The sequence below is a fragment of the Notamacropus eugenii genome, chromosome 4 (assembly GCF_028372415.1).
Source record: "Notamacropus eugenii isolate mMacEug1 chromosome 4, mMacEug1.pri_v2, whole genome shotgun sequence".
Taxonomy (NCBI): Eukaryota; Metazoa; Chordata; class Mammalia; order Diprotodontia; family Macropodidae; genus Notamacropus; species Notamacropus eugenii.
This window is the reverse complement of record NC_092875.1, coordinates 60,254,657-60,281,469: the sequence shown is the minus strand read 5'-3', so window position 1 is coordinate 60,281,469 and position 26,813 is coordinate 60,254,657. Positions and strand designations below refer to the sequence as shown.

Below are 26,813 nucleotides of genomic sequence, written 5' to 3'. Positions count from 1 at the left end.
AATGTTCCATTGATATGTTTTTCTTTTTTTTAATCATTACTTCTCCCCTAAACACACACTCTCTCACACACACACACACATACACACACACACACCCCCTCCTTCCAGAAACACCCCCTTATATCATGCAAATCTAATTGAGCAGATATTGGTCATATATGCTATCTCCTTATGCACCAACAACCTATCATTTTTCTGTCAAGAGGTGACAGATATGCTTCATCATTAGACTTCTTAGAGTTATAATTGTTCATAACATTGATCAGAGTTCTTTGGTCTTTCAAATTTGCTTTCCTTTATTATGCTATAATCACATAAATCATTTTCCTGGTTCTTCTCACTTCACTTTGTGTCAGTTCACATACATCTTCCCAAGTTTCTCTGAGTCTGTCTTTTATATCGCATTACATTCATATGTCATATTTTGTCCAGTCGTTCCCCAGTTGATGAGCACTCACTTTGCTACAGTAAAAAGTGCTGTTATTAATATTTTTTGCATATGTGTCTTTTCCCTCTGTCTTTCTCTTTGGCATATGTGTCTCATAGTGGTATCCTTTAGCCAAAAGGTATGCACAGTGGTAATTTGGGTGGATTTAGTTCCAAATTGCTTTCAATAATGGTTAGATCACTTATTCAGCAATTACTTTTTTTTCTCTTTTGCAGTCTGCCAGTTTGAGGCGTGTGAGGTAGAACCTCACACGTATTAATTTGTATATATCTTATTATAGTGATTGGGAATTTTTTTCAAATAAGGATTGAGAATTTCCTGTTCATATCCTTTGATTATTTATCTTTTGGAGAATGGCTCTTGTTCTTATACATGTATCTTGGATATCAGGGAAGTTTGCTGCAAAGCAAAAAAAAAAACAAAAAAAACCCCAACAACACAAAACCCCCAATTTGCTATTTCCCTTTTAATTCTGTGTATTAATTTAATTTTGCAAAAATGTTTCAAATATCATGTCATCAAAATTGTACCTTTTCTTTACTATGATCATCTGTTTCCCTTGTTTAGTCAAGAACTTGTCCCTTATCCCTAATTGTGAATCTGTAAAATGAGATACCTAGTTTACTAGGTGATCTGTAAGTACCTTCTGCCTTTTAATCTTATGTCCCTGTGATGACATCTAAATGACATCCCAAACTATTGCCCCTTAAAACACTATCTCATGACTCCATATTCTAGTGTGGTTAACTGGTTTTTCTTGAATCACCAACTGTTTAGTTATAAATTATTTTTAAAAAATACATTCCTAAATGGTCCATTGCTTAAATGCTGTCCAGGTGGAAGCTTCTTACCCTGATGGTAGCCCAGCCAACGGGGTGTTGGTCCGCATCAAAGCTGAATTGACTTCAAAGGACAATGTTTACACCAGTGAATTACCTTCTCAAGGAGGTGTAGTGGATTTTGAGATCCCCACAATTCCCCCCACTGCTCAGTATGTTTGGCTAGAGGTGAGTAAATCTTGTCCTTTAGGCATAAACATAAGGGGACTCCTGTGTTAAAGAGGAACTTGACACATATGTTAGAGAACAACTTTGGCTCTATTATTTATATGTGTGTATATGATACATACACATATGTGTGCGTGTGTGTGTGTATCACAGGAAGGAAGGAAAGGGGCATTCGTTAAATACCTACCGTGCGAAGTATTTCACAAATATTGTCTCATTTGATCCTCACAACAACCCTGGGAGGGAGGTGCTATTATGATCCCCATTTTACAGATGAGGAAATTGAAGTAGACAGTTTAAGCCACTTGCTCAGGGTCACACAGCTAGGAAGTGTCAGAGGCTCAATTTGAACTCACATCTCCCTGACTCCAGGTCCAAGGGTTCTCTCTACTTTGCCACTGTTAGAGTTCCTCCCCAGGAGTCTTCTGTACCAGTGAAATTATAAGGCCAGACTCAAAAATCATGTTTATCGAATGTAACAACTCCTCTGTCACAATCATAGAGAGCTGTGTCCTTCAGCATATTTGAGATGGAGTGATTATTGAGTAAAGTATGTGTGTGAGAGACAGAAAGAAACAGATAGAATTCACAAGGCTATTCCAATACATTTGGAATGACCATCAAGTTGTATGCACAGTGAGTTTTTAATACGGAAAGGAAAGTTTAAGGCAGGAAGCCTGTCCACATGTCTCTCCTCAGAACTGATTCCATGTTTCAAGGAAACAGAGAAGGAAGGTCACTGGAGTCAGATCCTCGAGTGCCTTCCCTGATGGATGCATGGAGGATGTATTCCAGGATAAAAAGATGTTGAGTCTGAGTCCCAGTGTTGCTTCCCAGAGAGCAGTGTGAACATTTTGGGAGATGGGGTGGTTATGAAGCACTACAGATGTACGTATTAGATGAATGGTTCTGAAGCCATCCCTTGAAGCCAGAAAGGAGAGTGTTCAGGGAGAAGCAAAAGACCCCAAGTCTGGAAGTAAGCATAATTGGTGGCAAGTGGGAAGTGACTGACTGTGAGTAGGTGAGTCTGTGTCAGAGAAAGGAGACTCTACTGAGAGAACCAGCCCTAAACCCAGATTTTTGCCTCTGTTGCTACTTCTGGGTCTGAGCTATTTTGGTTTTTGTGGAAGAATGTGGAAGAACCATTGAGTTGGAAGCTGGAATACCAACAAGATCATAGGAACAGAGGCAGAAGAATTACTGGAAAATGCATGCATAACATTCAAATGTACTTTTCCTTCAGACAAAAGTGTTAGCAATTGATGGAAAACCTGCTGGGAACCAATACCTACCCAACTATTTATCTATTAGCAGCTGGTACTCCCCAAGTAAATGCTACCTACAGCTCCAGGCTCCTGACTCATCTTTTCAGGTAAGAATTGCTTTGCGTTCTAGAGTGATGGATGGCTCAAGTCTAATAGGATAAAATTTATCAGGAATAAATATAATGTCCAGTTCTTGCATTTAAAAAGTCAGCTGTACAAGGATAGAATGGAGGGAGCCTCACTGTATTAAGGTTACTTGAAAAGGACAAGCTTATAGCTTGAGGCCTTTAGTGGACTGCAAACTCAATACATGTCAGCAGTGGAATGCTGCAGCCAAGAAAGTTGAAGTGGTTTTAGAGAACCACAGGGCCTAGCATGAAGGAGGTGAGAGTCTCTCCGTGGTCAGTTCTGGGTGCCACATTCTAGGAAGGACCTTGACAAGGAGGAGTTTATGGGGAAGTGGGGGAAGGGCGACCAGATCAGGAGAAAACCAGAAGCCACGTGATACAGGGGTCAGCAAACTGTGGCCTGTGGGGCCACCCATGGACCAAGAATGGTTCTCATATTCTGTAATTTGCTGATCACTGGTTTAAAGGAATGGAGAATGTTTAGCCTCGGGAAGAGACTTAGTGGAGACCATTTACTGCCTTCAGCTCTCTGCCGGGGTCCCCTGTGGAGGAGGGATCAGCCTTGTTCTGCTTGGCAGACAAAACTAGCAGTGCAAAGGCAAATTTTACATCAATGTAAAGAAAAACTTCCTGACTAGTAGAGCTGCCTACCCAAAAGGAGAATGGGCTGCCCCACAAAGCAGTGTATTACCAAACACCACATCTTCAGGAGATTGCATGGATGTATGTACCTCTTGTTAAGTACGGGATGGACTAGATGACTTCTGTGGTCCCTTACAGTTCTCAGATTCTGTGACTCCATGCAGCTTAAAATGCTTTGTAATTGGATTAGATTGGCTCTTCTCTCCAGTGCACAGGCTAATCCAGCCCTTGAAGAGTCACCATGGCCGACAAAGCCTGCCAGGGGCTGGCCTTCAAGTAGCTTAAGCTGATCCTTGACTAACAGTCCAGTGCAGGGTTCACACTTGGAACCTTTCTGGTTCCAACACCTTCCAGAATGGTTGCTCCACTCACTAAGCCTTCCTCCCATCACCACTGGTGGACACTAGCAGAAGATGATAGTGGAGGACAGTGATATTGTGCCTCTTTTACTCTGACCATAGACAATGAATCTCAGTGCTGAAGGCAGAGAATCCTTTCCCAACCTTGCAAGAAAGCCAAGGCAAGAGCACAGAGTTCCAAGTTTGTGCTTTGTTTCTTGGGGGCTCGCCGTAGAATTACCTGGCTTTGTAGAAAAGTGTTATTGGCTTATCCACAGAAGATGATTCTTCTTCATCACTGGAAGAAGGGTACACAGTAAAGGGCAGCTCTAATTTACAAGTATTTCATAGTCACAAATGTTTTCCAATCTGCTCTCTCATCTGATCCTCACAAAATCCTGGGAGTTAGCTCTTATCGTTCTTGTTTCACAGACAAATGACTCTGAGGCTCCAGGAGGCTTAATCCACACAGTTAAGAAGTGTGAGAGCTCTAAGAGGAACCTAACCAATTTTTCTATCTCCAAATACAATATTCTCTCTACTGTTTTAGGAATTTGGGGACTAGATGGATCAGGAACATATATTTAGAGCCAATGGGACTTTAGATATTGTCTAGTTCAGCTCTGTTGTTTTATATATGAGGAATCTTAAATGATTTTCCAAGGTCCCCCAGGTAATAAGAGGCAAGGTTAGGATTTTGAAGCCATCTAAATCCAGGATTTTTCTATGGCAGCATGTTGAAATGTTAGCGATTATCCAGTCTAACCCCCTAATTTTGTAATTGAGGAAACTGAGGTCCAGGGGTTACACACCTGGATGACCCCACAGAGCCCACCCACCCAGATCTGACTCCTGGGAGCCCATGCTGCCTCTGTAACAATTTCACATTTACACTGGGTACTGCTATGCATGAGTCAGGCAAGGGGGCAAAGCTCCATTGTTCTCAGAGCTGCATTCCTTGTTGGTGGCCTCCCAGCCAGCCTGTCTGTACTCAAGGATCTCCCTGGGTTCTGGCCAAGGTGCTGCTTGTTAGTGATAGCCAGTTGGTATAGACTTTGAATCTCTACAAACGGCACCTGTCAGTATCTTAAGAATGATGCTTCATGGTCAGAAGCCAAAGCCCAGACGTGAGGCCTCTCTTCTCAAGGTGAGGGTCAGTTCAGTCCACTTGAGGTTTCGTAGCTGCTGTGTTTTACATAAGTTGAATGGGTAGTTCATATTTTACAGGACTTCCTTGGGAAGGAAACACAAATGGGATTCTGCACAGCTAATCTGGACACATTGTTCTTATTACGCTCTGATTTAAACCAGTTCCACTGTGGGAAAGCTGGAAAAGGCCTTTCTGCTATTGTGGGAACAGAGGCTCTTCAGCTCCCGTTACTGTGTGTTCCAATTAGCCAGAGACTTTTTGCATAAACAGTTGCATCATTTCAGCCAGAAACTTTATCAGTGTGTTAGCAGGAACTGTCCTATGAATTATTCACACGATGACTTTTTAATTGTGTTTTCAGCTAAGTAAAAATGTTCTCTTTTCCAATCTGAAATTCTTAAGGTGTACATGAGTGCTTAGGCCAGTTTTGAGGTTGTCATCCTATGAACTTAGGGATGTAACACATTTATCACATGGCTTTCTTGGGATTTAGGATTATGTGTCCCTAATTTGAGTTAATATCAAAGCTGGAAGGGCCCTCAGAGGTCATCTTTTCCAACCCCCCTCATTTTACAGGTGAGAAAATGGAAGTCCACAGGACTTGTGATCTGTCCAGGGCTGCATAGCCAATTAATGGAAGAGATAGAGCTAGAACCCAAGTATCTTCTCTCCTAGACTACAAGTCTTAAGAGCTAGCAAGTTCTTGTCTTAGAATCCTTTCTTCTATTTCCTTCCCTTGCTTTTCTTGGACTGTTGTGTGAAACAGGGAGGAGTTTTCTTTCATGTGGCTCTAGAGTTACAGGATCACAGACTTGTCTTAATAGGAAGACAGACTTCTAACAGTGAGAGATATCTGAAAATAAAATGGATGGCCTTGGAGGTATTGTACTCACTGTCATTAGGGCTGAGCTTGAACTACCATTTGTAAAATTTTTGTCCCTATCACTACCCCAACTCCTGCAAAAAAAAGAAGCCCTCCCTTATAACAAATAAAACAAACCAAAGCATTGACCATATCTGAAAGGGTGAGCCTCATTATGTACCTACAGGCCCCCACTTCTCTGCCAAGAAATGGGAGAAATGGCAGGCATCATCATCCGTCTTCTGAAAAAGTGTGATAAAAGAACTACTTTGATTGGGGCTCTGAAGTCATTCAGATTTGCTTTCTCAGTCCTTTGATCTTCATGCTAATTGTCCCCCTGGTTCTGTTCTCTTCCTTCTGTTTCATTTGATATGAGCATTCAAGGGCTACTCTGAACCAGTCATAGTTGTCATTTAGTTCAACACAATAATGTTCCACCATGTTCATGAACCACACTTAACTTAGCCATTCTCTAAATAATAAGCACCCATTTTGTTTTGGACAATCTTCTGATGAGGGCTGGATCAGATGACTTCTGAAGGTTCTTCCCAAAGCTTAAAACCCTTTAATTTCATTTTAGCCAAACTGTAGTATGCAGTCATGACCCTAGAGACAAGATGAGAAAATAGACCACATTCTGTTCCTTCAAAAAGGGGAAAGGGGGAGACTGTGTGTGTAGAATATTGCCCATTGTGTTAGACATGGTTACTAGATCAGGATGTTTTTCTTTTCTTACATGTTTTTCTTTGTTACAACAGGGGGCTCACTTGGGACTAGGTAAGGAGGGTGAAGGAATAAACTGGAAATAATTGCGATGTAAAAGGTATAAAAACGGAGGCACCACTAAACCTGTAAATTAAAAAACCTCTATCATTCTACACTTTATCATTATTTACTTTTATAATTTTCATTTCTAAGACTCAAAGTAGAAGATCTTACCACGTCAGATTTTTTTTTATTTTTTAATAATAATTCATTTTCCCCCAATTACATGTAAAAGCAATTATTAACCTTTATTTTAAAAAATTTGAGTTGCAAATTCTTTCCCTCCTTTCCTCTCCTTTCCCCCTCCCTGGTAAACAATCTGATATAGGTTATATGTGTGCAAAAATCATATAAAATATGTTCCCATATTAGTCATTTTGTGGGAGAAAAAGGGAGGAAGGAAAAAATAGTATGTTTCAGTCAGTATTCAGACTCTTATCATTTCTTCCTCTTGAGGGAGATAGCATTTTTCATCATGAATCTTTTGGGGTTGTCTTGGATCATTATACTGCTGAGATTAGATACATCATTCACAGTTGATGATCATACGGTGTTACTGTTACTGTATACTCTGTTCAGGTTCTGCTTACTCCACTTTGCATCAATTCGTGTAAATCTTCCCAGGCTTTTCTGAAATCATCCAAGTCAGATATCTTGGTAATGTAATCAATAGCTGACATTTACATAACACTTAAACAAATGACACCTAACATAGCCACTTACATGTAGGTTCTTAATAAACATTTGTGACCGAACACATCATCTCCTTTGTATTAGTACAATGAGGAAGGTGGGAGAGTTGAACTGTAGGGCAGTTAGAAAGCAGCCGCTGTTGTCACAACTCTGAGAAGCGCACTGGCTTTCCCCTCCTGCCAGAACTATTCTTAGTGTTTCCTGACACATTCACGACTTCTGACTGTCAGGGTTCCCAAACCTCTGACACAGAGAGATCCCAAGGGAACGGGAAGAGCCCAGGGGTCAGTAAAAGTGGTGGGATGGACAATACCTTTTCTAATCCATAGAACTATCCAGTGGTTTGTTTTATTTGTTATAAGGGAGGGCTTATTCTTTTTGCAGGAGTTAGGGTAGTGATAGGGAAGGGACAAAAATTTTTCAAATGATAGTTCAAGCTCAGCACTGGTGACAGTGAGTACAATACCTCAAAGGTGATCCATTTTATTTTCAGATGGTAGAATTATCGGGAGAAGCAGAATTGTTGTGCTTGTCTGAGAGAAGGGGACCAGAGAGATCATATGAGGCCACTGGTAGCACTGTGGGTAGAGCCTGGACCTGGAGTCAGGAAAATCCAGCCTCAGATGCTTCCCCGCTGTGAGACTCTGAGCAAGTCATTTAACTCCATTTGCCTCAGTTTCCTGAACTGTAAAATGGGGATAATAACAGTGCCTACCTCCCAGGGTTTTGTGAGAGGCAAATGAGGTAACATTTGCAAAACCCTCATTACCATGCCAGGCACAGCGTAATTGCCATGTAAGTGCTAGTTGTTAGATCACAGGATTTGTCCGAGGAAACACAGCTAATAAATGAGTGACCGGACCAGGCTTTGTGTCTCTGCTAGTCCATACAACCTGTGGGACCTCAGACAAGTTCCTTGACTTCCGTGGGCCCCAGTATCCTCATCTCCAGTATGAGGGATTGACTTAGAGGGCCTCTGAAGTCTCTTCCTACTGTGTATCTGTGACTCTATGACCCCTGCCTTCCTGCCCTGGACCTGGGTGGCTAATCTTCATAAAGGCAGCCAAAGACAGATCTTGTGTCATGCTGCCCAGTACAGCTGGTTGGGGGAATGCCTGTCAGCAGCCAAGCTGAACAGAGCAGCTTGAGTGACGTAAGCACTGAAGGTAACCACAAGGGGCATCAGGCCCAGCCCCTACCTGGGGCAGGAATGTTTTCTGTAGTGTTTCTGGCAGAAGGGCAGTCTCCCTTTGCAGCCCATCAGTCCGATCCTTAGGAAGTTCTCCCTTAAATTGAGGGATGAAATCTGTCTCCCTGAAGCCCCTCGTCCTGCTGGCACAGGCCACGCAACACAAGTCCTTTCCCTTCACCCCACGGTGTCTTGTCAGGTATTTGAAGCCAGTGAATCCAGCCCATCTATGGCCTTTAGTCTAAACATCCCATTTTCTTCATTCTGATCTCTGTCCTCTAGATATGATTCAGATGATCAAGGTCCTTCTTCAGATGTGGCTTCTAGAGTGAGCAGAGGACAGTTCAGGGAAGGGGGCAGTGGCACTGTCACAATAGGACATGTGGGGACTCTCAGATCCAGGTCCTATTGGAAAGCTCCAGGACCTCGTCTGTGATTGTGTTCCTTCATGTACTGGGCTCTGTTGAGGCAAAACGAACAGATCCTGTTCTAAGACAGAGCAAAGGGCATCTCTACCCACCTCTGGACATCTCAGCCTTGTGTCATTTTGTCTGGGACTTGGGAGGGCTCAAGGTCATTGACTTCTTGGTGTGTTCGTATCATCTGTTTCTATTTAGCATAACTCAGGTTCCCTCTCAGCTGCTGTCTCTTCCCTAAGGTGGGGGATGAAGTCCGTTTTCCCGTAAAGTCCACCTGTCCTTGTGATTTTACTTTATATTATGAAGTTGCATCACGAGGCAACATTGTGCAGTCAGGCCTGCAGCCTGCCAATGTCACACAGCCAAGAAGCAAGAGAGATGTACCTGCCTCAGACCCGACCAGTAATGTAACCCACCTCCCAGGAACAAGTAAGTACAGTCACCATGGAGCAATTAAAACCCCACTCTCTTCACAGCCTTGTCAGACATTGTCAGTGGCTCCCAGTACTGCTACACAGATAAATAAAGCATGATCCCTACCTTTATGGGACTTACATTCTAGGAAGAGGAAAGGCACATATTGAGACAAATATAGCACACATTAGAGTTTGGTCACGTGAAGACTAACTTCCAGTTCTGTAGGACTTGAAGGTCTCTTTCCTGTGAGGGAAAACTGACAAAAAAGCTTTCTTCCCTACACAACCCTGTGAGGTTGGTGGGACATGTGTTATCATCCCTGTTTTACAGAGGGGTAAACTAAGAGCCAGAATGATCAAGTGAATTATCCAGTAAATGAAGGTTGCTTCTACCCTTCCTATATGCTATTGCCTAAGCCAGGTGGAGATCCCTTCCCTTTTAGGGGTCTGTGAAGGCTTGCTGGAGGTGACCTTTGAGCTGGGCCTTGAAAGATGGGTAGGATGTTCACAAATGGATGTCAGAATGGTGATGCCATGAGCGTTAGCTGGAGCAGGTGAAGCACTTGGATTAGAGTTGGTGCTACGCAGACATCTTACCTATAGTGTGTGTGGTTTTTTCCCTCTTTTACTAGAATCCACAACTAAAGAAGTGATGTAGAGAGACCAGTAATCTGAACTAGCATTTTCCTAGTCAGGCATCATGATTCAAGTCCCAGATCCTTCCAAGCAGGTAGAGGGCTCCCAGAAATCCAGGGAGAATAGCAAAGGGGAGTTTGGATGCTGTTGGTACATTTTAGCTCAAAGGTAGTTCAAGAATATCTCAGGAGGAAGGGAATTACCTACTCCTGGAGATGGGAATAGGAATTTGGGATTCAAAGAGGAAAATGTACTTTCTCAAGATTGTTATCAAACATCCAGAAGACCTTAGTACTAGAGTTGGCATTAATGGTTAGGAGGTTTCTTTTTGCATCCACATCTTTTTAATACCTTCAAGTTTTCTGGCCAAGTTTGGAATTTAATCATTTAAATTTTTAACAAAATAATGTATCTTGCTCAGCTTCTCCAGAGACCCCAGGTGCTGAGGTTGAGGTGTGCATGATATACCTACATCTTCGAATCACGCCTAGCATGGCTCCTCTTAGCCGCCTGTTAGCATACTACGTAAGGGAGAATGGAGAAGGAGTCACAGACAGTCTGCAGCTGGTAGTCCAAGCCTCCTTTGAAAACCAGGTAGGGCAAGCTAAAAGTGAGGGAATGAAGTGGTGGGCTGGGGTTTCCTGCTGGCGGTGAGTGGGAAGTGTCTGTGCTCAGATTTCAGTGATGTATTCCTCCAATGAGACAAGACCTGGAGATGTTGTGGACATGAAGGTCAAAGGTGCTAAAGGAAGCTGCGTCTGTATCGGGACTGTCGATAAGAGCATTTATCTCCTCAAGACCGGATTTCAGCTGACACCTGCCCAGGTAAGGAGGGAAGGGCCTAAAGCTGAGGGCTGCCGAAATTCAGTTACTAATACTCATCACCATCAGTCAGTCAGCACCATCCACTGCCTTCATCGTCAGCCAGCATCGTGGCTTTGAAAGCACTTCAGTCTGGCCCAACCTTCCTTTTTGGCCTAGTCTTCTGTTACTGCACTATCAGAACCTGATATTTCACTCAAATTGGTCCACTCCCTGTCCTCACAGCAGATTTTGTATTCTCTCTCCTCCTGTTTTTGCTCAGATTCCCTGCCAGGAATGCTCTCCCTCCTTTCTTTACTCATCAGAATCATTTCTAGCCATTTATGGCCAACTAAAATCTACCTCTTTTAAGGAGTCTTGCCTGACCATCTATCCCAAAGGGAGTTCTGTCTTCCATTGTCTCTTCTAACATTCACTGACTGTATCACTCACTTAGCGCGTTTCATATTCCTAATTTTCTTATTGTCACTGTTAGTCATTTCTCAGTCATGTCCAACTCTCTATGACCCCATTTAGAGTTTTCTTGGCAAAGATACTGGAGTGGTTTGACCTTTCCTTCTCCAGTTCATTTTACATATGAGGAAACTGAGGCAAACAGGGTCACGTTACTTACCCAGGGTTACAGAGCTAGTAAGTGTCTAAGACCAGATTTGAATTCACAAGGTTGAGTCTTCCTGACTCTAGGTCCAGCCCTCTCCCCACTGCACCACCTAGCTGCCCATATTCCTAATTAACTTTGTCTTATTATCTATCTTTCTCATCTTATCCATACGCAGATGTGTTTTAACTCCCCTACTATAATGTACCCTTTTTCGAAGGTTATCCTTCCTAACACCTAGTACAATGCTTCTAAAACTTCAATACTTGAAAAGATCTGTATCCACCTATCAACGTGGGCCAATCTCTCCACTGGTGCAGATTGCAGTCCTGCTCTGCCTCTATGAACAGATCCCATGAATTACTTACCTCAGTATTACAAGGAACAGTGATTTTTGTCATTGTGGGTACTCACTCTACTAACGTTTATGCCAACCCCTCTGTAACATACTTAATGGTCTTTGAAATGCCATGGGTAAGAAAAAAATCATCCTTTGGTGACCATCCCTACCCAAGCCCCAGTAGTGAGTCTCTGCACTTTGCTAGGCTGGTAGTTATGTCATTGACACAATTTATTTCTGGAAACCTTTCCAACTTAGAAGGCCCTGCCAAAGCTCCAGGGGCCCCACCTCTTCTTGATGAAACACTGGGAGACTTAGCTAACCTAGTTACAACAGATGCCTTGGCTCCGGGATGGCCTCCTTCCTCATCTCTGCTTTTCAGAACCTCTAACTGCCTCCAAAACTCAGTTTTTTAAGTGCCACCTCCTACACAAGGTATATTCTGACACCGTCTCCCCTACATTAATCCTCTCTCTCCTCAAATTACCTTGTTATTACTTAGCTGTTCTCCCCAAATAGTGTCATCTTCTCAAGTATGGGACCCATGTCGGTTCTGTCTTTATATCCCCAGGGCCTAGCATCACACCTTGCATAGAAGAGATGTGAGATAAGTGTTTTGTAATTGAATTAAACAGTCAAAAGGATTTTTGAATAATTTCCAATACTTGTCCAAAGTGGCATCCCTTGCTTGACCCTCTCCTCTTCTCTTTCTTACCTTCCTTATCTCTTCTCTTTCTCCTTCTTCCTGCTTACATACAGGTTTTCCAAGAATTAACGGAATATGATGTTTCTGATACCTTTGGGACGTCCAAGGAAGACGGGCATTTCTGGTGGCCAGGCATGTCCTCCCACAGACGCCGCCGCCGCTCCTCTGTTTTCCCATGGCACTGGGATATTGCAAAAGATGCACGATTTGCATTTACCGTAAGCAGTACTGTCCTTTGCTACTCTCCTCCTTCTCCAAAAGGCCTTTCTGGAATATGTCGGTCTAAGGTATTAACCTCAACACGACATACGTATCAAAGGAAAAGTTGGGAGCTGAGAATTTGGCTAACTTTTCGGTGAATGTAGGCTAGTAGAATAAACACTGGACTTGTGGTCAGAAGCCCCAGCCAGAGTTGAATGCACTTAGACAAGTCATTTCTCCCCCTGGGCCTCACATCCTCATCCATAAAACAGAATAATGCTACCTGTACTACCCCTCTCACAGAGCTGTAAGAACGATGCTTTGGATGAAGGGCTCAGTTCTTTCCTAGCACCGCCCACATCTGCTCCCTCTCATCTGTCATTACTGCTGTCATTCCAATACAGTCCCTCACCACCACGTGGTTTGAACTGTGGCAGGAGGCTCCTAACAGGTTTTCCCTCCTCATGCCCAGTGTCCCTTTCTTCATTCATTGGTATCCTGAGGCCTGGATCTGGCCATGTCATTCCTTTGCTCAGAAATCTTCAGATTCTTCCTGGCTTGCCTTGGCAAGGCAGCTGCCACCAGCAAATGTTGATTGGACTAAATAAAATCTGGGCCTTATTTTTTGTTTTATGGATCTTTTTAGAAGAACCAATTCCTGAAAATGAATTAATACAGCCATGTACATTCCCAACTGTTATCTCATCTGATCCCAAACAAAACCTGTAAGGAAGAGAGTACAAATATTATTCTCCCTATTTTATAGATGAGGAAACTGAGGTTAAAAGTGATTGTGACATGCCAAAAGTCACATGTCTAATAAGTGATGAAGCTGGGACTCGAACTCATGTCTTCTGACTCTAGGTTCAGTGTTTTTTCTAGCATTCAAGCTTTTAAGAAAAGATGAAATCTTATTAGGTTTAAAATGTGTTCTTTTGCTCTACAGAATTGGCAAGTCATGATCTACTTATTAAGTTTCTAAATGAACAAATTAATTATTCCCCCAAATGTGTCAGTTCTCCTTTGTCTATGGCACCAGCTGGATCCTAGAACAAAACAAATATGAAAATGTTTAATCTTGTGCAGACCTCCTGTGTCCCACTAACAAGTGCTAGTGGGAAGACACAAGTGTTTGGGTTTGTATACTCATCAGCCATGCAGAGGACAGCCCAGCCACCAAGCTGATGAAGCTCTTTTGGTCATTTCCCTTTATCTAGGAAACTGGGCTGGTAGTCATGACTGACTCGGTCAGCTTGAACCACCGACAGGATGGAGACATGTACACAGATGAGGCTGTGCCAGCCTTCCAGCCACACACGGGGACGCTGGGCAGCACAGCCCACTCCAAGATCATACCCAGGTAATTTGGAGCCAACAGTGTGCCAGGTGGAATCTGATCCAGAGCTGTAGGTCAGCTCCTTAACCAATAAGAACTTAGGTGACCTGGAGACAGATGAAATTCTAAGCCAATGTGTTTTCTTACATTTTTACTACCTTTCATTCATTCATTCAGCAAACATTTATTAAACTCCTATAATGTAGCAGGTCCTGTGCTAAGTGCTGGGTACACAGAAAGAGGCAAAAAACAGGTCCTGCCCTTAAATAGCTTACAGTCTAATGGGGGAGACAATAGACAAGCAAATATGTAGAGAGCAAGCTCTATACAGGATAAATAGGAAATAATCAAGAGAGGGAAGAGACTGAAATTAAGAGGGGTTAGGAAGGCTTCCCCTAGAAGGCGGGCCTTTAGTTGGGACTTAAAGGAAGCCAGGGAGGTCAGTAGTCAGAGCAGAGCAGGAAGAGCATTCCAGGCATGGGGACAGCCAGAGACAATGCCTGGAGCCAAGAGATGAGTGTCTCGTTCATGGGACAGACAGGAAGCCAGTGTCACTGGATCAAAGAGTATATGCTGGGTAGTGAGGTGGAAGAAGACTGAAAAAGTAGGAGGCCAGATTAGGAAGGGTTTGGAATGCCAAACAGAGCATTTTATATTTGATTCTGGAGGAAATAGGGAACCACTGGCATTTATTGAGTGGGGAGAGATGATATTGGACCTGCACTTTAGGAAAATTACTTTAGCAGCTGAATGGAGTGATTGGAGTGGGGAGAGACAGTAGGCAGGCAGACTCCCCAGCAGCTACTGCAGTGATCCAGGCATGAGGTGATGAGCTCTGAGCTTCTAGGATTCTGTTGTCCTGAGACAAATAGTTTCTGAAAATGAGAAGCTGTCACAATACAAAATCTGTAAATTCTAAATCTCTTTAATGTAGAGAGAATGTAAAAAAAACCAAAATATATACCAAGATGCTCTGGAACCAGAAAAGCTGTGAATCAGTAAGAATGAGATTTTTTTTAAAAACCCCAAAAAGCAAAACCAAACAAACAAAAAGCTCAGTAAAAACTTAAAATAAAACCATGTAGGAAGGGTTTTTTTGAAAAATTCTCTTCTTCCTCAGATTTTCTATTCAGAATATCAGAATGGAAGAAGACCTTAGAACCCAGAGTGTTAAAGCTACAAAGAACCTCAGAACATTTTGTCAGGATTCCTCCTTAGTCTCTTTTACACTCTACCTTCCTTTTGATTGTCTGTATTTGTGTCTTGTCTCCCTGGGAAGCTTCTTAGGAGGAAAGACAGTATCTTTTTTTATATCTTTATATCAATCCCCCCAGCTCAAGACCTTGTACTTAGCATGTACTTTATAAATGCTAGACAAAATTTAATAGAATCTAAAGAAAGTCAGCATAGCTTCTTTTAAACATTATAATCAGACTCAATTTTGGGCTTCTGTTTGATGTTCATTTGATAAAATATGGAAAGAACTGCATTTGGTGAAAAGATGGGTGCTTCCTTATGGGGCAAGCTTTGTGTTAATTGGCCCCTTTGTTCATTTCAGCCCTGCCACTTTCCTCTAGTCCCCACATGGGTACCTGGCCAACCTGGCCTAATCCAAAGGCCATTTGGATTAGGAAGGAAGCCATTTCCTTGTAAGCTTTCCTTCGTGCTTCTTTCCTTCTCTTGATAGAGCTGAGAAGAGGAAAAGAACTTTCTTCCCTGAGACATGGATGTGGCATTGTCTAAATATCAGGTACTAAGTCTTATTCTTTCCTTGTTTAATAAAAAAAAGCATTTGCGAGAAAATATAACCATCATAATTTACTTGGAAACCAGAACTAAATGGGTTTATTTTTTTGTCAACACTTTTCCTACCTTTAGAAACATGAAGTACAGCTTGGGATCCACATTTGTCCTAAGAGTACTAATGTGGCCCTCTGAAACCTCTCTCTGAAATATAATTATATTAATACTTCATATTTCTACAGGCTGGTGACTTTGTAAAGCCCCCTCTTACTTAAATCCAATTCACTTGCAAGTCATGACATCACCTTTCTGATGTCATGGTCCTCTTTGAGAATGAAGGACAAACAATTACAACTTATTTCCAGATATAGACACCCTCATCTTCTCCTGTATCATCCCTTACTTTGTCTTCATAATACATTGATTAAGATAATTAAAATTCCATAAACTATTCACTAGAACCAGCTCTTTATGGCCTCTCTACCTTGGGCAGCTCCACACTTTGGCTGAAGCCTCTTTCCCCAGCTTACTTTGTTTTAGTTGTGTTTGCGGTGAAGGAAAATGAAGGTGACTGATGGAGAGCACTGGTGGACAAACTATGGCCTGCATCCTCTGGCTGCTCTACATCAGCTTCTGATTGAGAGGATCCGTTGTCTATCCCTTTTAAAACCAGTCATGTCTTCACCTCCCTGGCCTCCCCGCTATTTAAAAACTGTTTAGTTCATCTTCATTCTGACGGTGGAAGAACTTTATTCTTGCTCCTTGGTCAAAGGAACTAGGGATGCTGGAGAAAAGCATACATAGCCAATCAAGTCATCGGTAAACATTTATTAAGCAGGTGTTATGGGCCAAGCCTGGGACAAGCAAAGAGGGAAGGGAAGGAGCATTTATGTAGCACTTGCTGTGTGCCAGGCACTGCTCTCAGTACTCTTTATCCTCAAGACAGCCCTGCCAGGAAGGTGGTTATTATCCCCATTTTACAGCTGATGAAACTGAGGCAGTCAGAGGTTAAGTGACTTTCCCAGGATGACACAGTAGTAAGTGTCTGAGGCAGGGCTTCCTGATTCCAAGCCCAGTACTGTATCCACTGTGCTAGGCTGCCTCCTCATAATGGATGTCTACCTTTATGCAGTCCCTTAAACTTTGCAAAGAATACACGTGTGTACACATATATACATATGTACACATACATACACATATGTAGGTATATATACACACATATATAGACATATGTGTGTATGTATGTGTATATAGGCAAATTTATATTTTAAAATTTTGATCCTCACAATAACCCTGGTAAGAGGGGGCTGCCACCGTTTTAGAGATGAGGAAATTAAGGTCTAGAAAAGCTAAGTGACTTGCCCAGTGTCACACAGCTAGAAAGTATCTGAGGTGGGGTTTGAACTCAGGTCTTCCTGACTACAGGTCCAGAACTCTGCCTCCTGCCCTGACCTAACTGCCTTCAAATTCCTATTCTCAAAGAGATTGCATTCTAATGGAAGGAGAACTGAAAAAGAGAGGGCAAAGGTACCTGAGGGATGGTAGAGAAAATCTTAAGAGTCAGTAGCGGAATCTGGAGAGGATAAAGAAGAGAGACCCATGGTGGGGGACAAAACATCACTATTTCCAAATATCTGAAAGAATATTCTGTGGTAGAGGGATGTCCCCCAGAAAAGCCACAGAAGGAAGTTACTGGGAAGCAGATTTCAGCATCGAGACTATTTGAAGTGGAATGAGCTCAAAAGTTAGTGAGTTCCCCATCTCTGGAGTTATTCAAGCAGGGACTGGATGTCTCTTTTGGGAGATATTTTTGGAGAAGAGATTCCTTCTTCCATTAGGATTAGACTCAGTGCTCTCTGAAGCCCTTCCATCTCTAAGGTTCTATAATTCTTTGAGTCATTTGTTCATGATGACCGTCTGAAACCCTTAGTGGACTAGCCATTTCCCGTGTTTGCAGTGGCACAAGTTGGCATTTATGTAAATAAAACAACTACTTGCTCTCTTATCCCCTCTCTTTGTTAGGTGGTAAGCTTCTTGAGAGTAGATGCTGTCCTACTGATGTGTGTATCTCTAGCCCAGTCAGCTAACTGCTGGGAACTTCACCCCAGAAGCTCTCAATTCCAAACTGCACCTCACATACTCCAAGAGCCAAATGGACCATCTAATTGCAAATTTGTTTTTTTTAAGTAAAACAAATTATAAATGGAATTAAAAAATGATCAAAAGGCCTATCAGTTAGGTACTACTCCCAATCACCAAATCAACAAATAACTCAGAGATAGTTATCCACAGATTTTATTTACACTCCGAGCACAAGCTCATCTGTAAAAAGAAAACAAAACACACCAGACTTCACAGAGCCCAGAGTATTGGCTTCACAACCTTATATAGAGTGTGAATACATAAGCAGCATAGAAAAATGGAATTTTACAGAAAACAGGAGAAGATGAGGGTGTCTATATCTGGAAATAAGTTGTAATTGTTTGTCCTTCATTCTCAAAGAGGACCATGACATCAGAAAGGTGATGTCATGACTTGCAAGTGAATTGGATTTAAGTAAGAGGGGGCTTTACAAAGTCACCAGCCTCACTTTCTCCTCCAGAGTCATCTGGGCCCAGGGACAAGATAGGGATCAGGGCAACTGGTGGTGGCCCAGGCTGCAGTGGGGGATCTTGGCTTTGTGTGGGTTCTGATGGCTCAGAGTGAGTGTAGATTTTGTTTTGATTCCTAGATTGTTGAGTTGGTTTTTTTTATTTTGTTTTGTTTTGACTAGGTAAAAGAGGCCATTGTTTCATCTCATTTCTTCTTACCTAGCCTTAATCTCTGAATAGGCATTGCCTCAGACAAACTGAGACCTTGGAAAGACCTTAGTCTAAAGGAGCCAAGGCGTCCTACTGCATCCTGGGTCATCTCTAGTTGTCCTGGCCACTGGACCCAGATGGCTCTGGAGGTGAGAGCTAGGCTGGTGACTTGGCACAGTCTTGCCTCACTTAAATCCAATTCACTTGCAAGTCATGGTATGACAAGTAGCAAAAGGGGGAAGATACAGATACTTGCCAGCTGGTCAAAGCAGGCAGGAGCAGTGCCTTTTTCCCTTGTCTTGATTCTACAGCTGTTCTGACCTTGGAGCTTCCAGGAGTGCTATCTGCAAGCTCCAAATAGAGCCAGGGCAGTGTCCTCCTGCTGTGGTGAGAAGCCTGAGGCCAGCTTTCTCTTATCATGGTAACTGCAAGAGGCCTAAGCCAAAAATTCTCTTGCCATATAAAAGCATTTAGCAGTTCATCTGCTCTTTACTTATTCTACTCCAGGATAAAAGTCGCTCGGTGAGTCTTTATAGAAGAGAAATTCAGGCAGTAGATGGAATAGTGATGGGCTGACATTTCGTCAGATGCTAGGAGGGCAGTAGGAGGTGAAGTGTGTGCATTGTGTTTTAGTGGAATCTTGTTAATAGATGGATTTATTCATTCTTTTTTAAGAATCAAATATAAATCTTTCCTGAATAAAGTGCCTGAAGATCAGATGTGAATAAAAATAATTTATGACTGTATAATTATTTCTTTATGTAGCACATATTCAATCTAAGAGGTCTATGGGAAAGTGGGTGTAGGAAAGAATATTTCAGAAAGAAATATGGAAGTGATCTCAGGGAGCGTAGAGATGGATACAGGAGTATGGGGGTGGGTGTGTATATACAAGATATCCTAAAAGTTTTTGTGGAGTTTATTCTGTTAAATCTTTAATAGTTTGTACTAATAATACTAAATACTCATAATACTAGAAAATATACTAATAATACTATATACTAATAACACCAAAACTAGTAAAACTTGAATAGCTTAATCCTGCACCAAGACTTTTGGGACACTCTGTCTATCTATACCCAAACCTCTGAAATGGTCCCCAGTCCCTTAGTTCTCCAGAGTCACTCCATGAGTGACTTAGCTGGTATGTTCTACCACATTTTTCTTTCTAACAGCAGTTGGACTATGCAGCTGAGGTCCTTTTCAGCTCTCAAGTTCTGTGATTCTGGTCCTAGAACCCTGCTTTAATTTAATAACTTGCAATGAAAGGGAGCCCGCTATCTTTTCAGTCAGCCCATCTAACTTATGATCATCTATGACTGTTTTCACCTAACATTTAGCTGAAATCTGCCTCCCTCTAACAATTCATCCCCTATCTTCTCCACCCACAATACCCTACCCCCTTTTGTGTACCTACCTTGGCTCTAGGATAAATCCATAGTATCGTATACACCGAGCCTACTTTAGCAGTTGTCCATTCTTGACTAGATACTTCAAGGTCAGATATAACAATTTTTAAAATAAAATTGAATTCGCAAGACATTTTCCTTTTTCTTGTGATATCAGCTAGGCCTGTTTATGGTTTGACCGTAGAGAAGGATGTATTCCACAGTTCCTAATACAAAGAAGAGATTCCCTACTGAATATTCTTCCTATTTGGGAATATTGATATATTCCAACACAATAGACAAGTTCCTTTCTTTTTCTCACAACTTCAGAGGTGGAAGAGGTCTTGACAGGAATCTAATTCAACCTGTACCTGACCAAGAAATCCCCTGTACACAATCTACAAGTTCTCCTCTAGCTTCTGATGGAATATAACTGTCAGTGATTGAGAACCTACCACTATGGCCTAAAGCAGCCCATTTTACTTTTGTTGCTATTATTAATTTTTATAATTTACCTTTAATTGTTATCATCAGTGATGATTTTAATGATGGTTATGCCTATTAATAAACAATAAATCATTTTAATTTTGTGACACAAAAGACTTACAGAATGCTTACTTCACACTAATCCTATGAAATAATTATTCTTTACGTAACTATATTATATATAAAACTAATTATATGTAACTATGGTATAGTAAAAAAATAATAATTATCCCCATTTTACAGATGAGGAAACTGAGGCTCAAAGTGCTTAAGTGACTTGCTCACAGTTGCGTAGCTCACAAGTATCAGATAGAAGAGTCAGAGCCAGGCCTCTTGATTCCCAGGTCCATTGGCCTTTCTGCTATAATTATTAGAAACCTTTTCTTTATATTTACTTAGAATCTGCTTGTCTGAAATTTTCTTCCTAATCTTAGTTCTTTCCTCTGGGTCTAAACAAAACAAATCTCATGCCTGTTCTACAGAACTGTCCTTCAGATACTTGAGGAAAGCTCCCCAAGTCTTCTCTGAGTTAAATGTCCCCTGTTTCTCTGACTAATCCTTTGATGGCAGATTTCTAGTCATTCTGCCATTCCGGCCACTGACCTCGAGGCTCGTTAATGACCTTCCTGATCTATCGTGCCCAGAAAGGAGCACAGTTCTCCAGTTGTTGTCTGACAAAGAAAAACACCATCCCCATTGTTGCAGATACTAGGCCTAAACTGCCATAGCCTAAGATGGTAGGAGCCTTGGTTGGCTGCCATGGTGCATTCCTGACTCACAGAGAGCTTGCAGTCGAGATCTCTTTCTGCCTTAGTTCAGGGGCGGGGAACCTTCGGCCTTGAGGTCACATGTACCCTTCTAGGTCCTTGGGTGCAGCCTTTTGACTGAATTCCAGTTTTACAGAACAAATCCTTTTATTAAGGGGATTTGTTCTGTGAAGTGTGAATTCAGTCAAAGGGCTGCACTTGAGGACCTAGAGGGCCATATGTGGGATGCCTCACCCCACCTAAACTTTAGCTCGTCCTTCATGTATTTGCACAGCTGGGTTTTTGTTTTTATTTTTTTAACCCTTTGTTGCTTTTGGATTAACCACAGAAACAAAGGGAAATGAAAAAGTGGCCCTGAAATGCTGAATTCTGCCACTAAGAAGTTCTGTAGCCTCGTACAGTTCACCTTGGTTTTGCCATATAGAGAATAAAGCATCAAACCAGATTTCATTTAAAGTTCCTTTCAGTTCTAATATATATGTTGGAAGAACCCTCCCAGCTCTGATGATCTCTGTTCCATGTAATAGGGTCCTTTATGCCTTCTGTGGCTCTGATTCCAACTTACCCTCTTCATTTTATTCTAAATCTAGTTTTAGCCTGATTAAAGCTCTTGACAAAGAGGAAGAATTTGGGTTTTATTGACCATATGTAATAACAACATATGATCCCTAAATTCAACAGAAGTAGAACACCAACCTCCCGACCGGCGTAGAATCTCACATTGCTAAGTGCTCAACGACTGGAAGGACGTGTGTATTTTGGCTTCTTGCCTAGAAGAATGAGTGCCCTCATGTGTGAAAATAATACATTAATGCTGGTTATGGGCTGAAATCCCAGGGGAAAGAGCATCTGTAGCCACAAATTGTTCAGCAAAAACAGTTTGGCTTCTGACCAAGTTCAAGGAGGAGGGCTTGGCCTTAACTTGCAGCCCTTAGTTTTAGGTACCAGATTCAGTTTACAAGTATGCATTAAAATCGGATGTAAACACGTAAAAATGCAGGTTTTTAAAAAATTGGAAAATGAATCTAATCAGACATTGGGATTGAGGAAAAGGGGAAAAAAAGAGGCAAAGGGACATTTGACTACTGGTTGGTATCTGTAGAGTTTCTACTTAAGAATTTTTACTGGGCTGAAATCTGCTAGGTAGTTAGGGTCTCCAAACTGTTGCTGGCATCAGGATTTGAGATTTTAGGCTCCGTCTTGCTCTGCAATATATGCGTGTCATGCCTGTGAGGCAGGATCTGCTCACAGAGACTAGATTTCTTTGGGAAGAAGAATGTGGCAAAATACTCCAGGTCTTGTAAGTAAGGGATTCAAGTCCTAGGGTCGGTCGCTTAAATGTTTTATTAAGTGCCTGCTATGTGCTGAGCACTGGAGATACAAGGAAAGGCAAAAGATCATCTGTTCTCAAAGAGGTCACCGTCTGATAGGGGAGACAACATGTGAATAATTACGTATAAACAAACTATATGCAGGAAAAATTGGAGAGAATCAACAGAGGTAAGGCACTAGAATGAGAGGGAATCAGGAAAAACTGCCTGCAGAAAGTGAGATCTTAGACATGAAAGAAGCCAGGAGAGGTAGGACGTGGAAATGATGGAGAGTATTCCAGGCATGGGAAACAACCAGTAAAAATGCTTAGATTTGTGAGATGAGTGACCTGTGTGAGAAAGAGCAAGGAGGCTGGTGTCACTTTATCACATAAAGAGTAAGGAAACTGGAAGGACAGAAAGAGAACAGATTATGGAGGGCTTTAAAAACCAAAGGATTTTTTTATATTTGATTCTAGATGCAAAAGGCACTGTGATTATCTGGAGGCAATAAACTGGAGTTTATTGAGTATGTGGGGGAGGTGGAGAGGTTGATATGGTCAAACTTGCACTTTAGAAAGATCAGTTTGACGTCTGAGTGAGAGAGGGACTGGAGGGGGCAAAGTCAAGGCAGAGAGACCAACCAGAAGGCTCTTTTTGCTATAGTCCAGGGGTGAGGTGATGAAGGACTGCACCAGTGTCAGAGGGAGAGAAGGGATGTATGTGGCAGATGTTGTGAAGAGAGAGCTACAAATACACTTTCAGATGTAATCAGAAGCATAGACGAGGAAAAACAGCGAGCATCAAGTTTCCCTCTGATGAAAACAGGCAGAGGAAGACGCTAGGGCCTTTGGGTCATTTTCTATCTGATCACATAACACTTCTGTGCCTTTATAGACTTTACAGTGGATCCCTGAAAGACTTCAAGTTTGGTGTTAAAGAAGGTGTCATCGTCCTATTGTGTGACAAAATAATAGAGCCAGTATACCAAGTAATAGAATCTTAGAAACAGATCGCTCTTTTGTCATAGGCAAGAAGCTGTTTGCTTCTGCATCCAAATCGTTGTGTTCCTATGTGGAAACCAGCATAGGGCAGTAACCTCACGGATGGATCTTGATTTCTAGAAAGCAGTTTCAGGAACATGAAATTGTCATTAAAAAGGCAGGAAATGGGTTCACTCTTTTCCTTTCTCATTGAAGTATGGCAGGGTCTACAACTATCAACCTAGACAAAGACTTCTCTGCCCTCCTTTGATAACCAGCTAATAATTTATCCTGCTTTCACATTTTTTCCTCTTTTATCTTAAAGTTTCTACTGCCAGGGAATATATATCTTTAAAGCTTTCATTTTAAAGAGTACTGAAGCATAAGGAGAAGTATTTCCTACTCCGTGGTCTCCTGGTCACCATTTATCTTGGATCTTGGAGAATCTCCTAGAAGGTTTATCTCTATCAGTGGTGATGATAGTAACAGGAATGAGGATATATTTTGGGAGCACCACATGTTATTAAGGCAATAAATCTGGCTTGGTTTGTGCTACCAGTGTATATTTTAGCAGTCATATCAGCCATAGATATGTATGATTGGTAGGTAGGTAGGTAGGTAGGTAGGTAGGTAGGTAGGTAGATAGATAGATAGATAGATAGATAGATAGATAGATAGATAGATAGATAGATAGATAGATAGACAGGCAGACAGACAGACTGACCCTAAATGTTCAAGAATGGGGCTATCAGAAGTAAATTTCAGTGGTGGTCTCTGTCCTAAGTGTGTATTTTAGAAAGGCTATCATCATAAATGCATATTTCGGTGATAACAATTGCGTCAGCTGTGTTTGTTTTTGCAGCAACAGGGCCTAACTGTGTACTCTTGTAACAATGCCTGCTTTAAGTGTGTGTTTTCCCCACTGTCGTCTTCTGTAGCAGTATATTTCAAGAATGGGATCGCCATAAGCGTAATTTCTGGTAGCAGCTTCTGCCATTAAATGTTCATTCAGCAGTATCAGCCATTAAGTGTACAGTTCTGTGATCCCATCCACTCTGTGTCTGTTCTTGGGATAGTGCCTGCCATGAGGGCATGCTTAGATGTTAAGAGTCAATTGTCAAATATCTGAAAGCCTTTCCCACTGGTTTCTTGGACCTCCAGTTGCCCTCTGTTCCTTTTGCAGTGACCCTTCAGGTGAGGAGTCTCTTCGAGTGGAAGTTCCTGACTCCATCACAACCTGGGTAACAGAAGCCGTTGGCTTATCTGCAGTGCAAGGACTAGGGATCGCCAAACCAACCGAACTGAAGACATTTAAACCCTTCTTCATAGAATTCACTCTTCCCTACCATGTCATCAGAGGGGAGCAAACTAAAATCCCTCTTAGTGTCTATAACTACTTGACCATTTGTGTCGAGGTAAAGACTTTTCTATTATTCTGTGTTTTGAGAGAAAGAACTTCTAATTTTACAGAGTTGTGGAAGATTTTTGAGTGGGAGATAGAATCTGAGTGTTATGGGTGTCATGTCATGAGCCTTGGACTGGGGGGCAGGAGACCTGGGCTTCTACTCCTGCTTTTGCCAGTGACTACGAATACAAAAGTGAACAAGTCACTTCTCTCTGGCCTCAGTTTCTCCACCTATAAAATGAAAAGCTTGAACTCGATGAGTTGTAAAGGGGCCTTCTAGCTTCTGTGATTTTGTAAATAAGTGCATTCAGCTAAAACATTGACAACTACAGTGCCAGCTTAGACCAGGCATAGTTGTTGGGAATAGCGAGTAGGGGATGAGAATCCCAAAGTCCTAGAAACCAGGAGATGAAGAAGTCTGTGCTAGCCAAGGTGGGGCACATCCAAGATCTGGACAGTGAGATGTCAAGGTAGAGGTAAAGGGATTGAAGACATCACTTCCTGGGAGCAATCCTTTGGAACTCAGGAGGTCAGAGAGAAGGAGAGAAGGGCAGCTAGGCCTAAGTGTTTGAGGCAGTCAAGAGTCCAGAGTGTAGAAGGTTAGCTTGAACCCCCTCAATGGATCAAAATGCAAGACTGAACTTCTGTCTGGGATAGCAATGATTTGTCCCTTAGTGTCTTTCACATTGGCTGCTCAAGGGCAAGAATGACCAAAAAAGGAAGGAATATCTAAATTTATAAGCAAATAAAAAGTCTGGTTTGTGGCACAGCCACAGTGTGGACTACAAGACCTGGAGTCAATAAGTGCTGGGGTCACATCCCCTCTCTGTGCTTCATTTTTAAAATAAAGAGGTTAGATGAGATGATTTCTCAAATCCCTTCTAGCTTTGCCATTGTATGATTCAGTAAATTAATATGGCCCTGAACTAGAGCCGGAAGGTGCCTCTTCTAACAGAAAAGGATTCTTACATTTATAAAAGATCTGCTTCATTCAGGGAGGAGCAGAATCTTGGAATTCACTACCCCTCAAAGGTGGTACAGACTAGAAATGTAAATAGGTTTAAAATGTTCGGAGAGATATCTATATTACAGATACTTACCAAGTTCTTAGTCATTCTTATGGCTGGATTCACCATGAGCCTGTTGCCTTCCTGCACCTTCTGTGTAGCCCCTCTCCTCCACAGAGCCCTGAGTAGAGGAGCAGAGGGTGTGGTGGAAGGAGCCCTGGATGAAGAATGAATGGGAGAGTGGGGGCCAGGACACTCCATTCAGTGGGCCCTCACTGTCCTCAGAATTGCTGTTTCTATGGCACTTACTTTATAATTTGCAGAGCGCTTTGATCCTCACAGTAACCCTAGGAGGTAGGTGTTGTCATGACCCTAGTTTACAGATGAGGAAATGAAGGCAAAGAGAGATTATAAGTGATTTGCCCAGAATCCAGATTGAACTCAGGTGGTGGCAGCAGCAGCAGCAGCAGCAGCAGCAGCAGCAGCAGCAGCAGCAGCAGCAGTGATAGTAGTAGCTCACAGTTCTGTAGCACTTACTCTGTGCCAGACGCATTGTGCTAAGTGCTTTGTAATTGCCATTTCATTTGATCTTCGCAGCAATCTTGAGAGGTAGGTGCTATTTTTACCCCCATTTTACAGATGAGGAAACTGAGGCAAAGAGAAGTCAGATGACTTGCCTAGGGTCACACAGCTAATAAGTATCAGAGCCCTGATCTGAACTCAGGTCTTCCTGACTCCAGTCCAGTGTTCTGTCCACTACACCATGTGGTTGCCATCTACAAATTGACTAGTATAATATAGTCTTAGAATGTTAGCACCGGAAGAGACCTTGGGTCTCTTAGGTCCCTTCCAGCTCTAACATTTGATGCCCTTATGGGGTGAGTGAGCCTAGGGACAGCTGGGAAAGAAGCAGCCCCTCCCCCACTAAGAAGCTTGCAGTGCAAACCACAGTGAATCTGTGT

The 26,813-nt window shown here is 42.2% G+C and overlaps 1 protein-coding gene across 2 annotated transcripts in view; it reads left to right on the top strand.

Moving 5' to 3' along the window:
• CPAMD8 (C3 and PZP like alpha-2-macroglobulin domain containing 8) overlaps positions 1–26,813 on the top strand; it is a 150,925-nt gene that overhangs the window by 38,161 nt on the left and 85,951 nt on the right. For both annotated transcript variants that reach the window (XM_072601274.1, XM_072601272.1), the window contains exons 12-20: positions 1,285–1,455; positions 2,699–2,827; positions 9,146–9,335; positions 10,380–10,552; positions 10,634–10,783; positions 12,478–12,642; positions 13,843–13,985; positions 15,649–15,711; positions 24,623–24,854. In XM_072601274.1, coding sequence (XP_072457375.1) covers positions 1,285–1,455; positions 2,699–2,827; positions 9,146–9,335; positions 10,380–10,552; positions 10,634–10,783; positions 12,478–12,642; positions 13,843–13,985; positions 15,649–15,711; positions 24,623–24,854 — 1,416 coding nt within the window. The remainder of the gene's footprint in view (positions 1–1,284; positions 1,456–2,698; positions 2,828–9,145; positions 9,336–10,379; positions 10,553–10,633; positions 10,784–12,477; positions 12,643–13,842; positions 13,986–15,648; positions 15,712–24,622; positions 24,855–26,813) is intronic.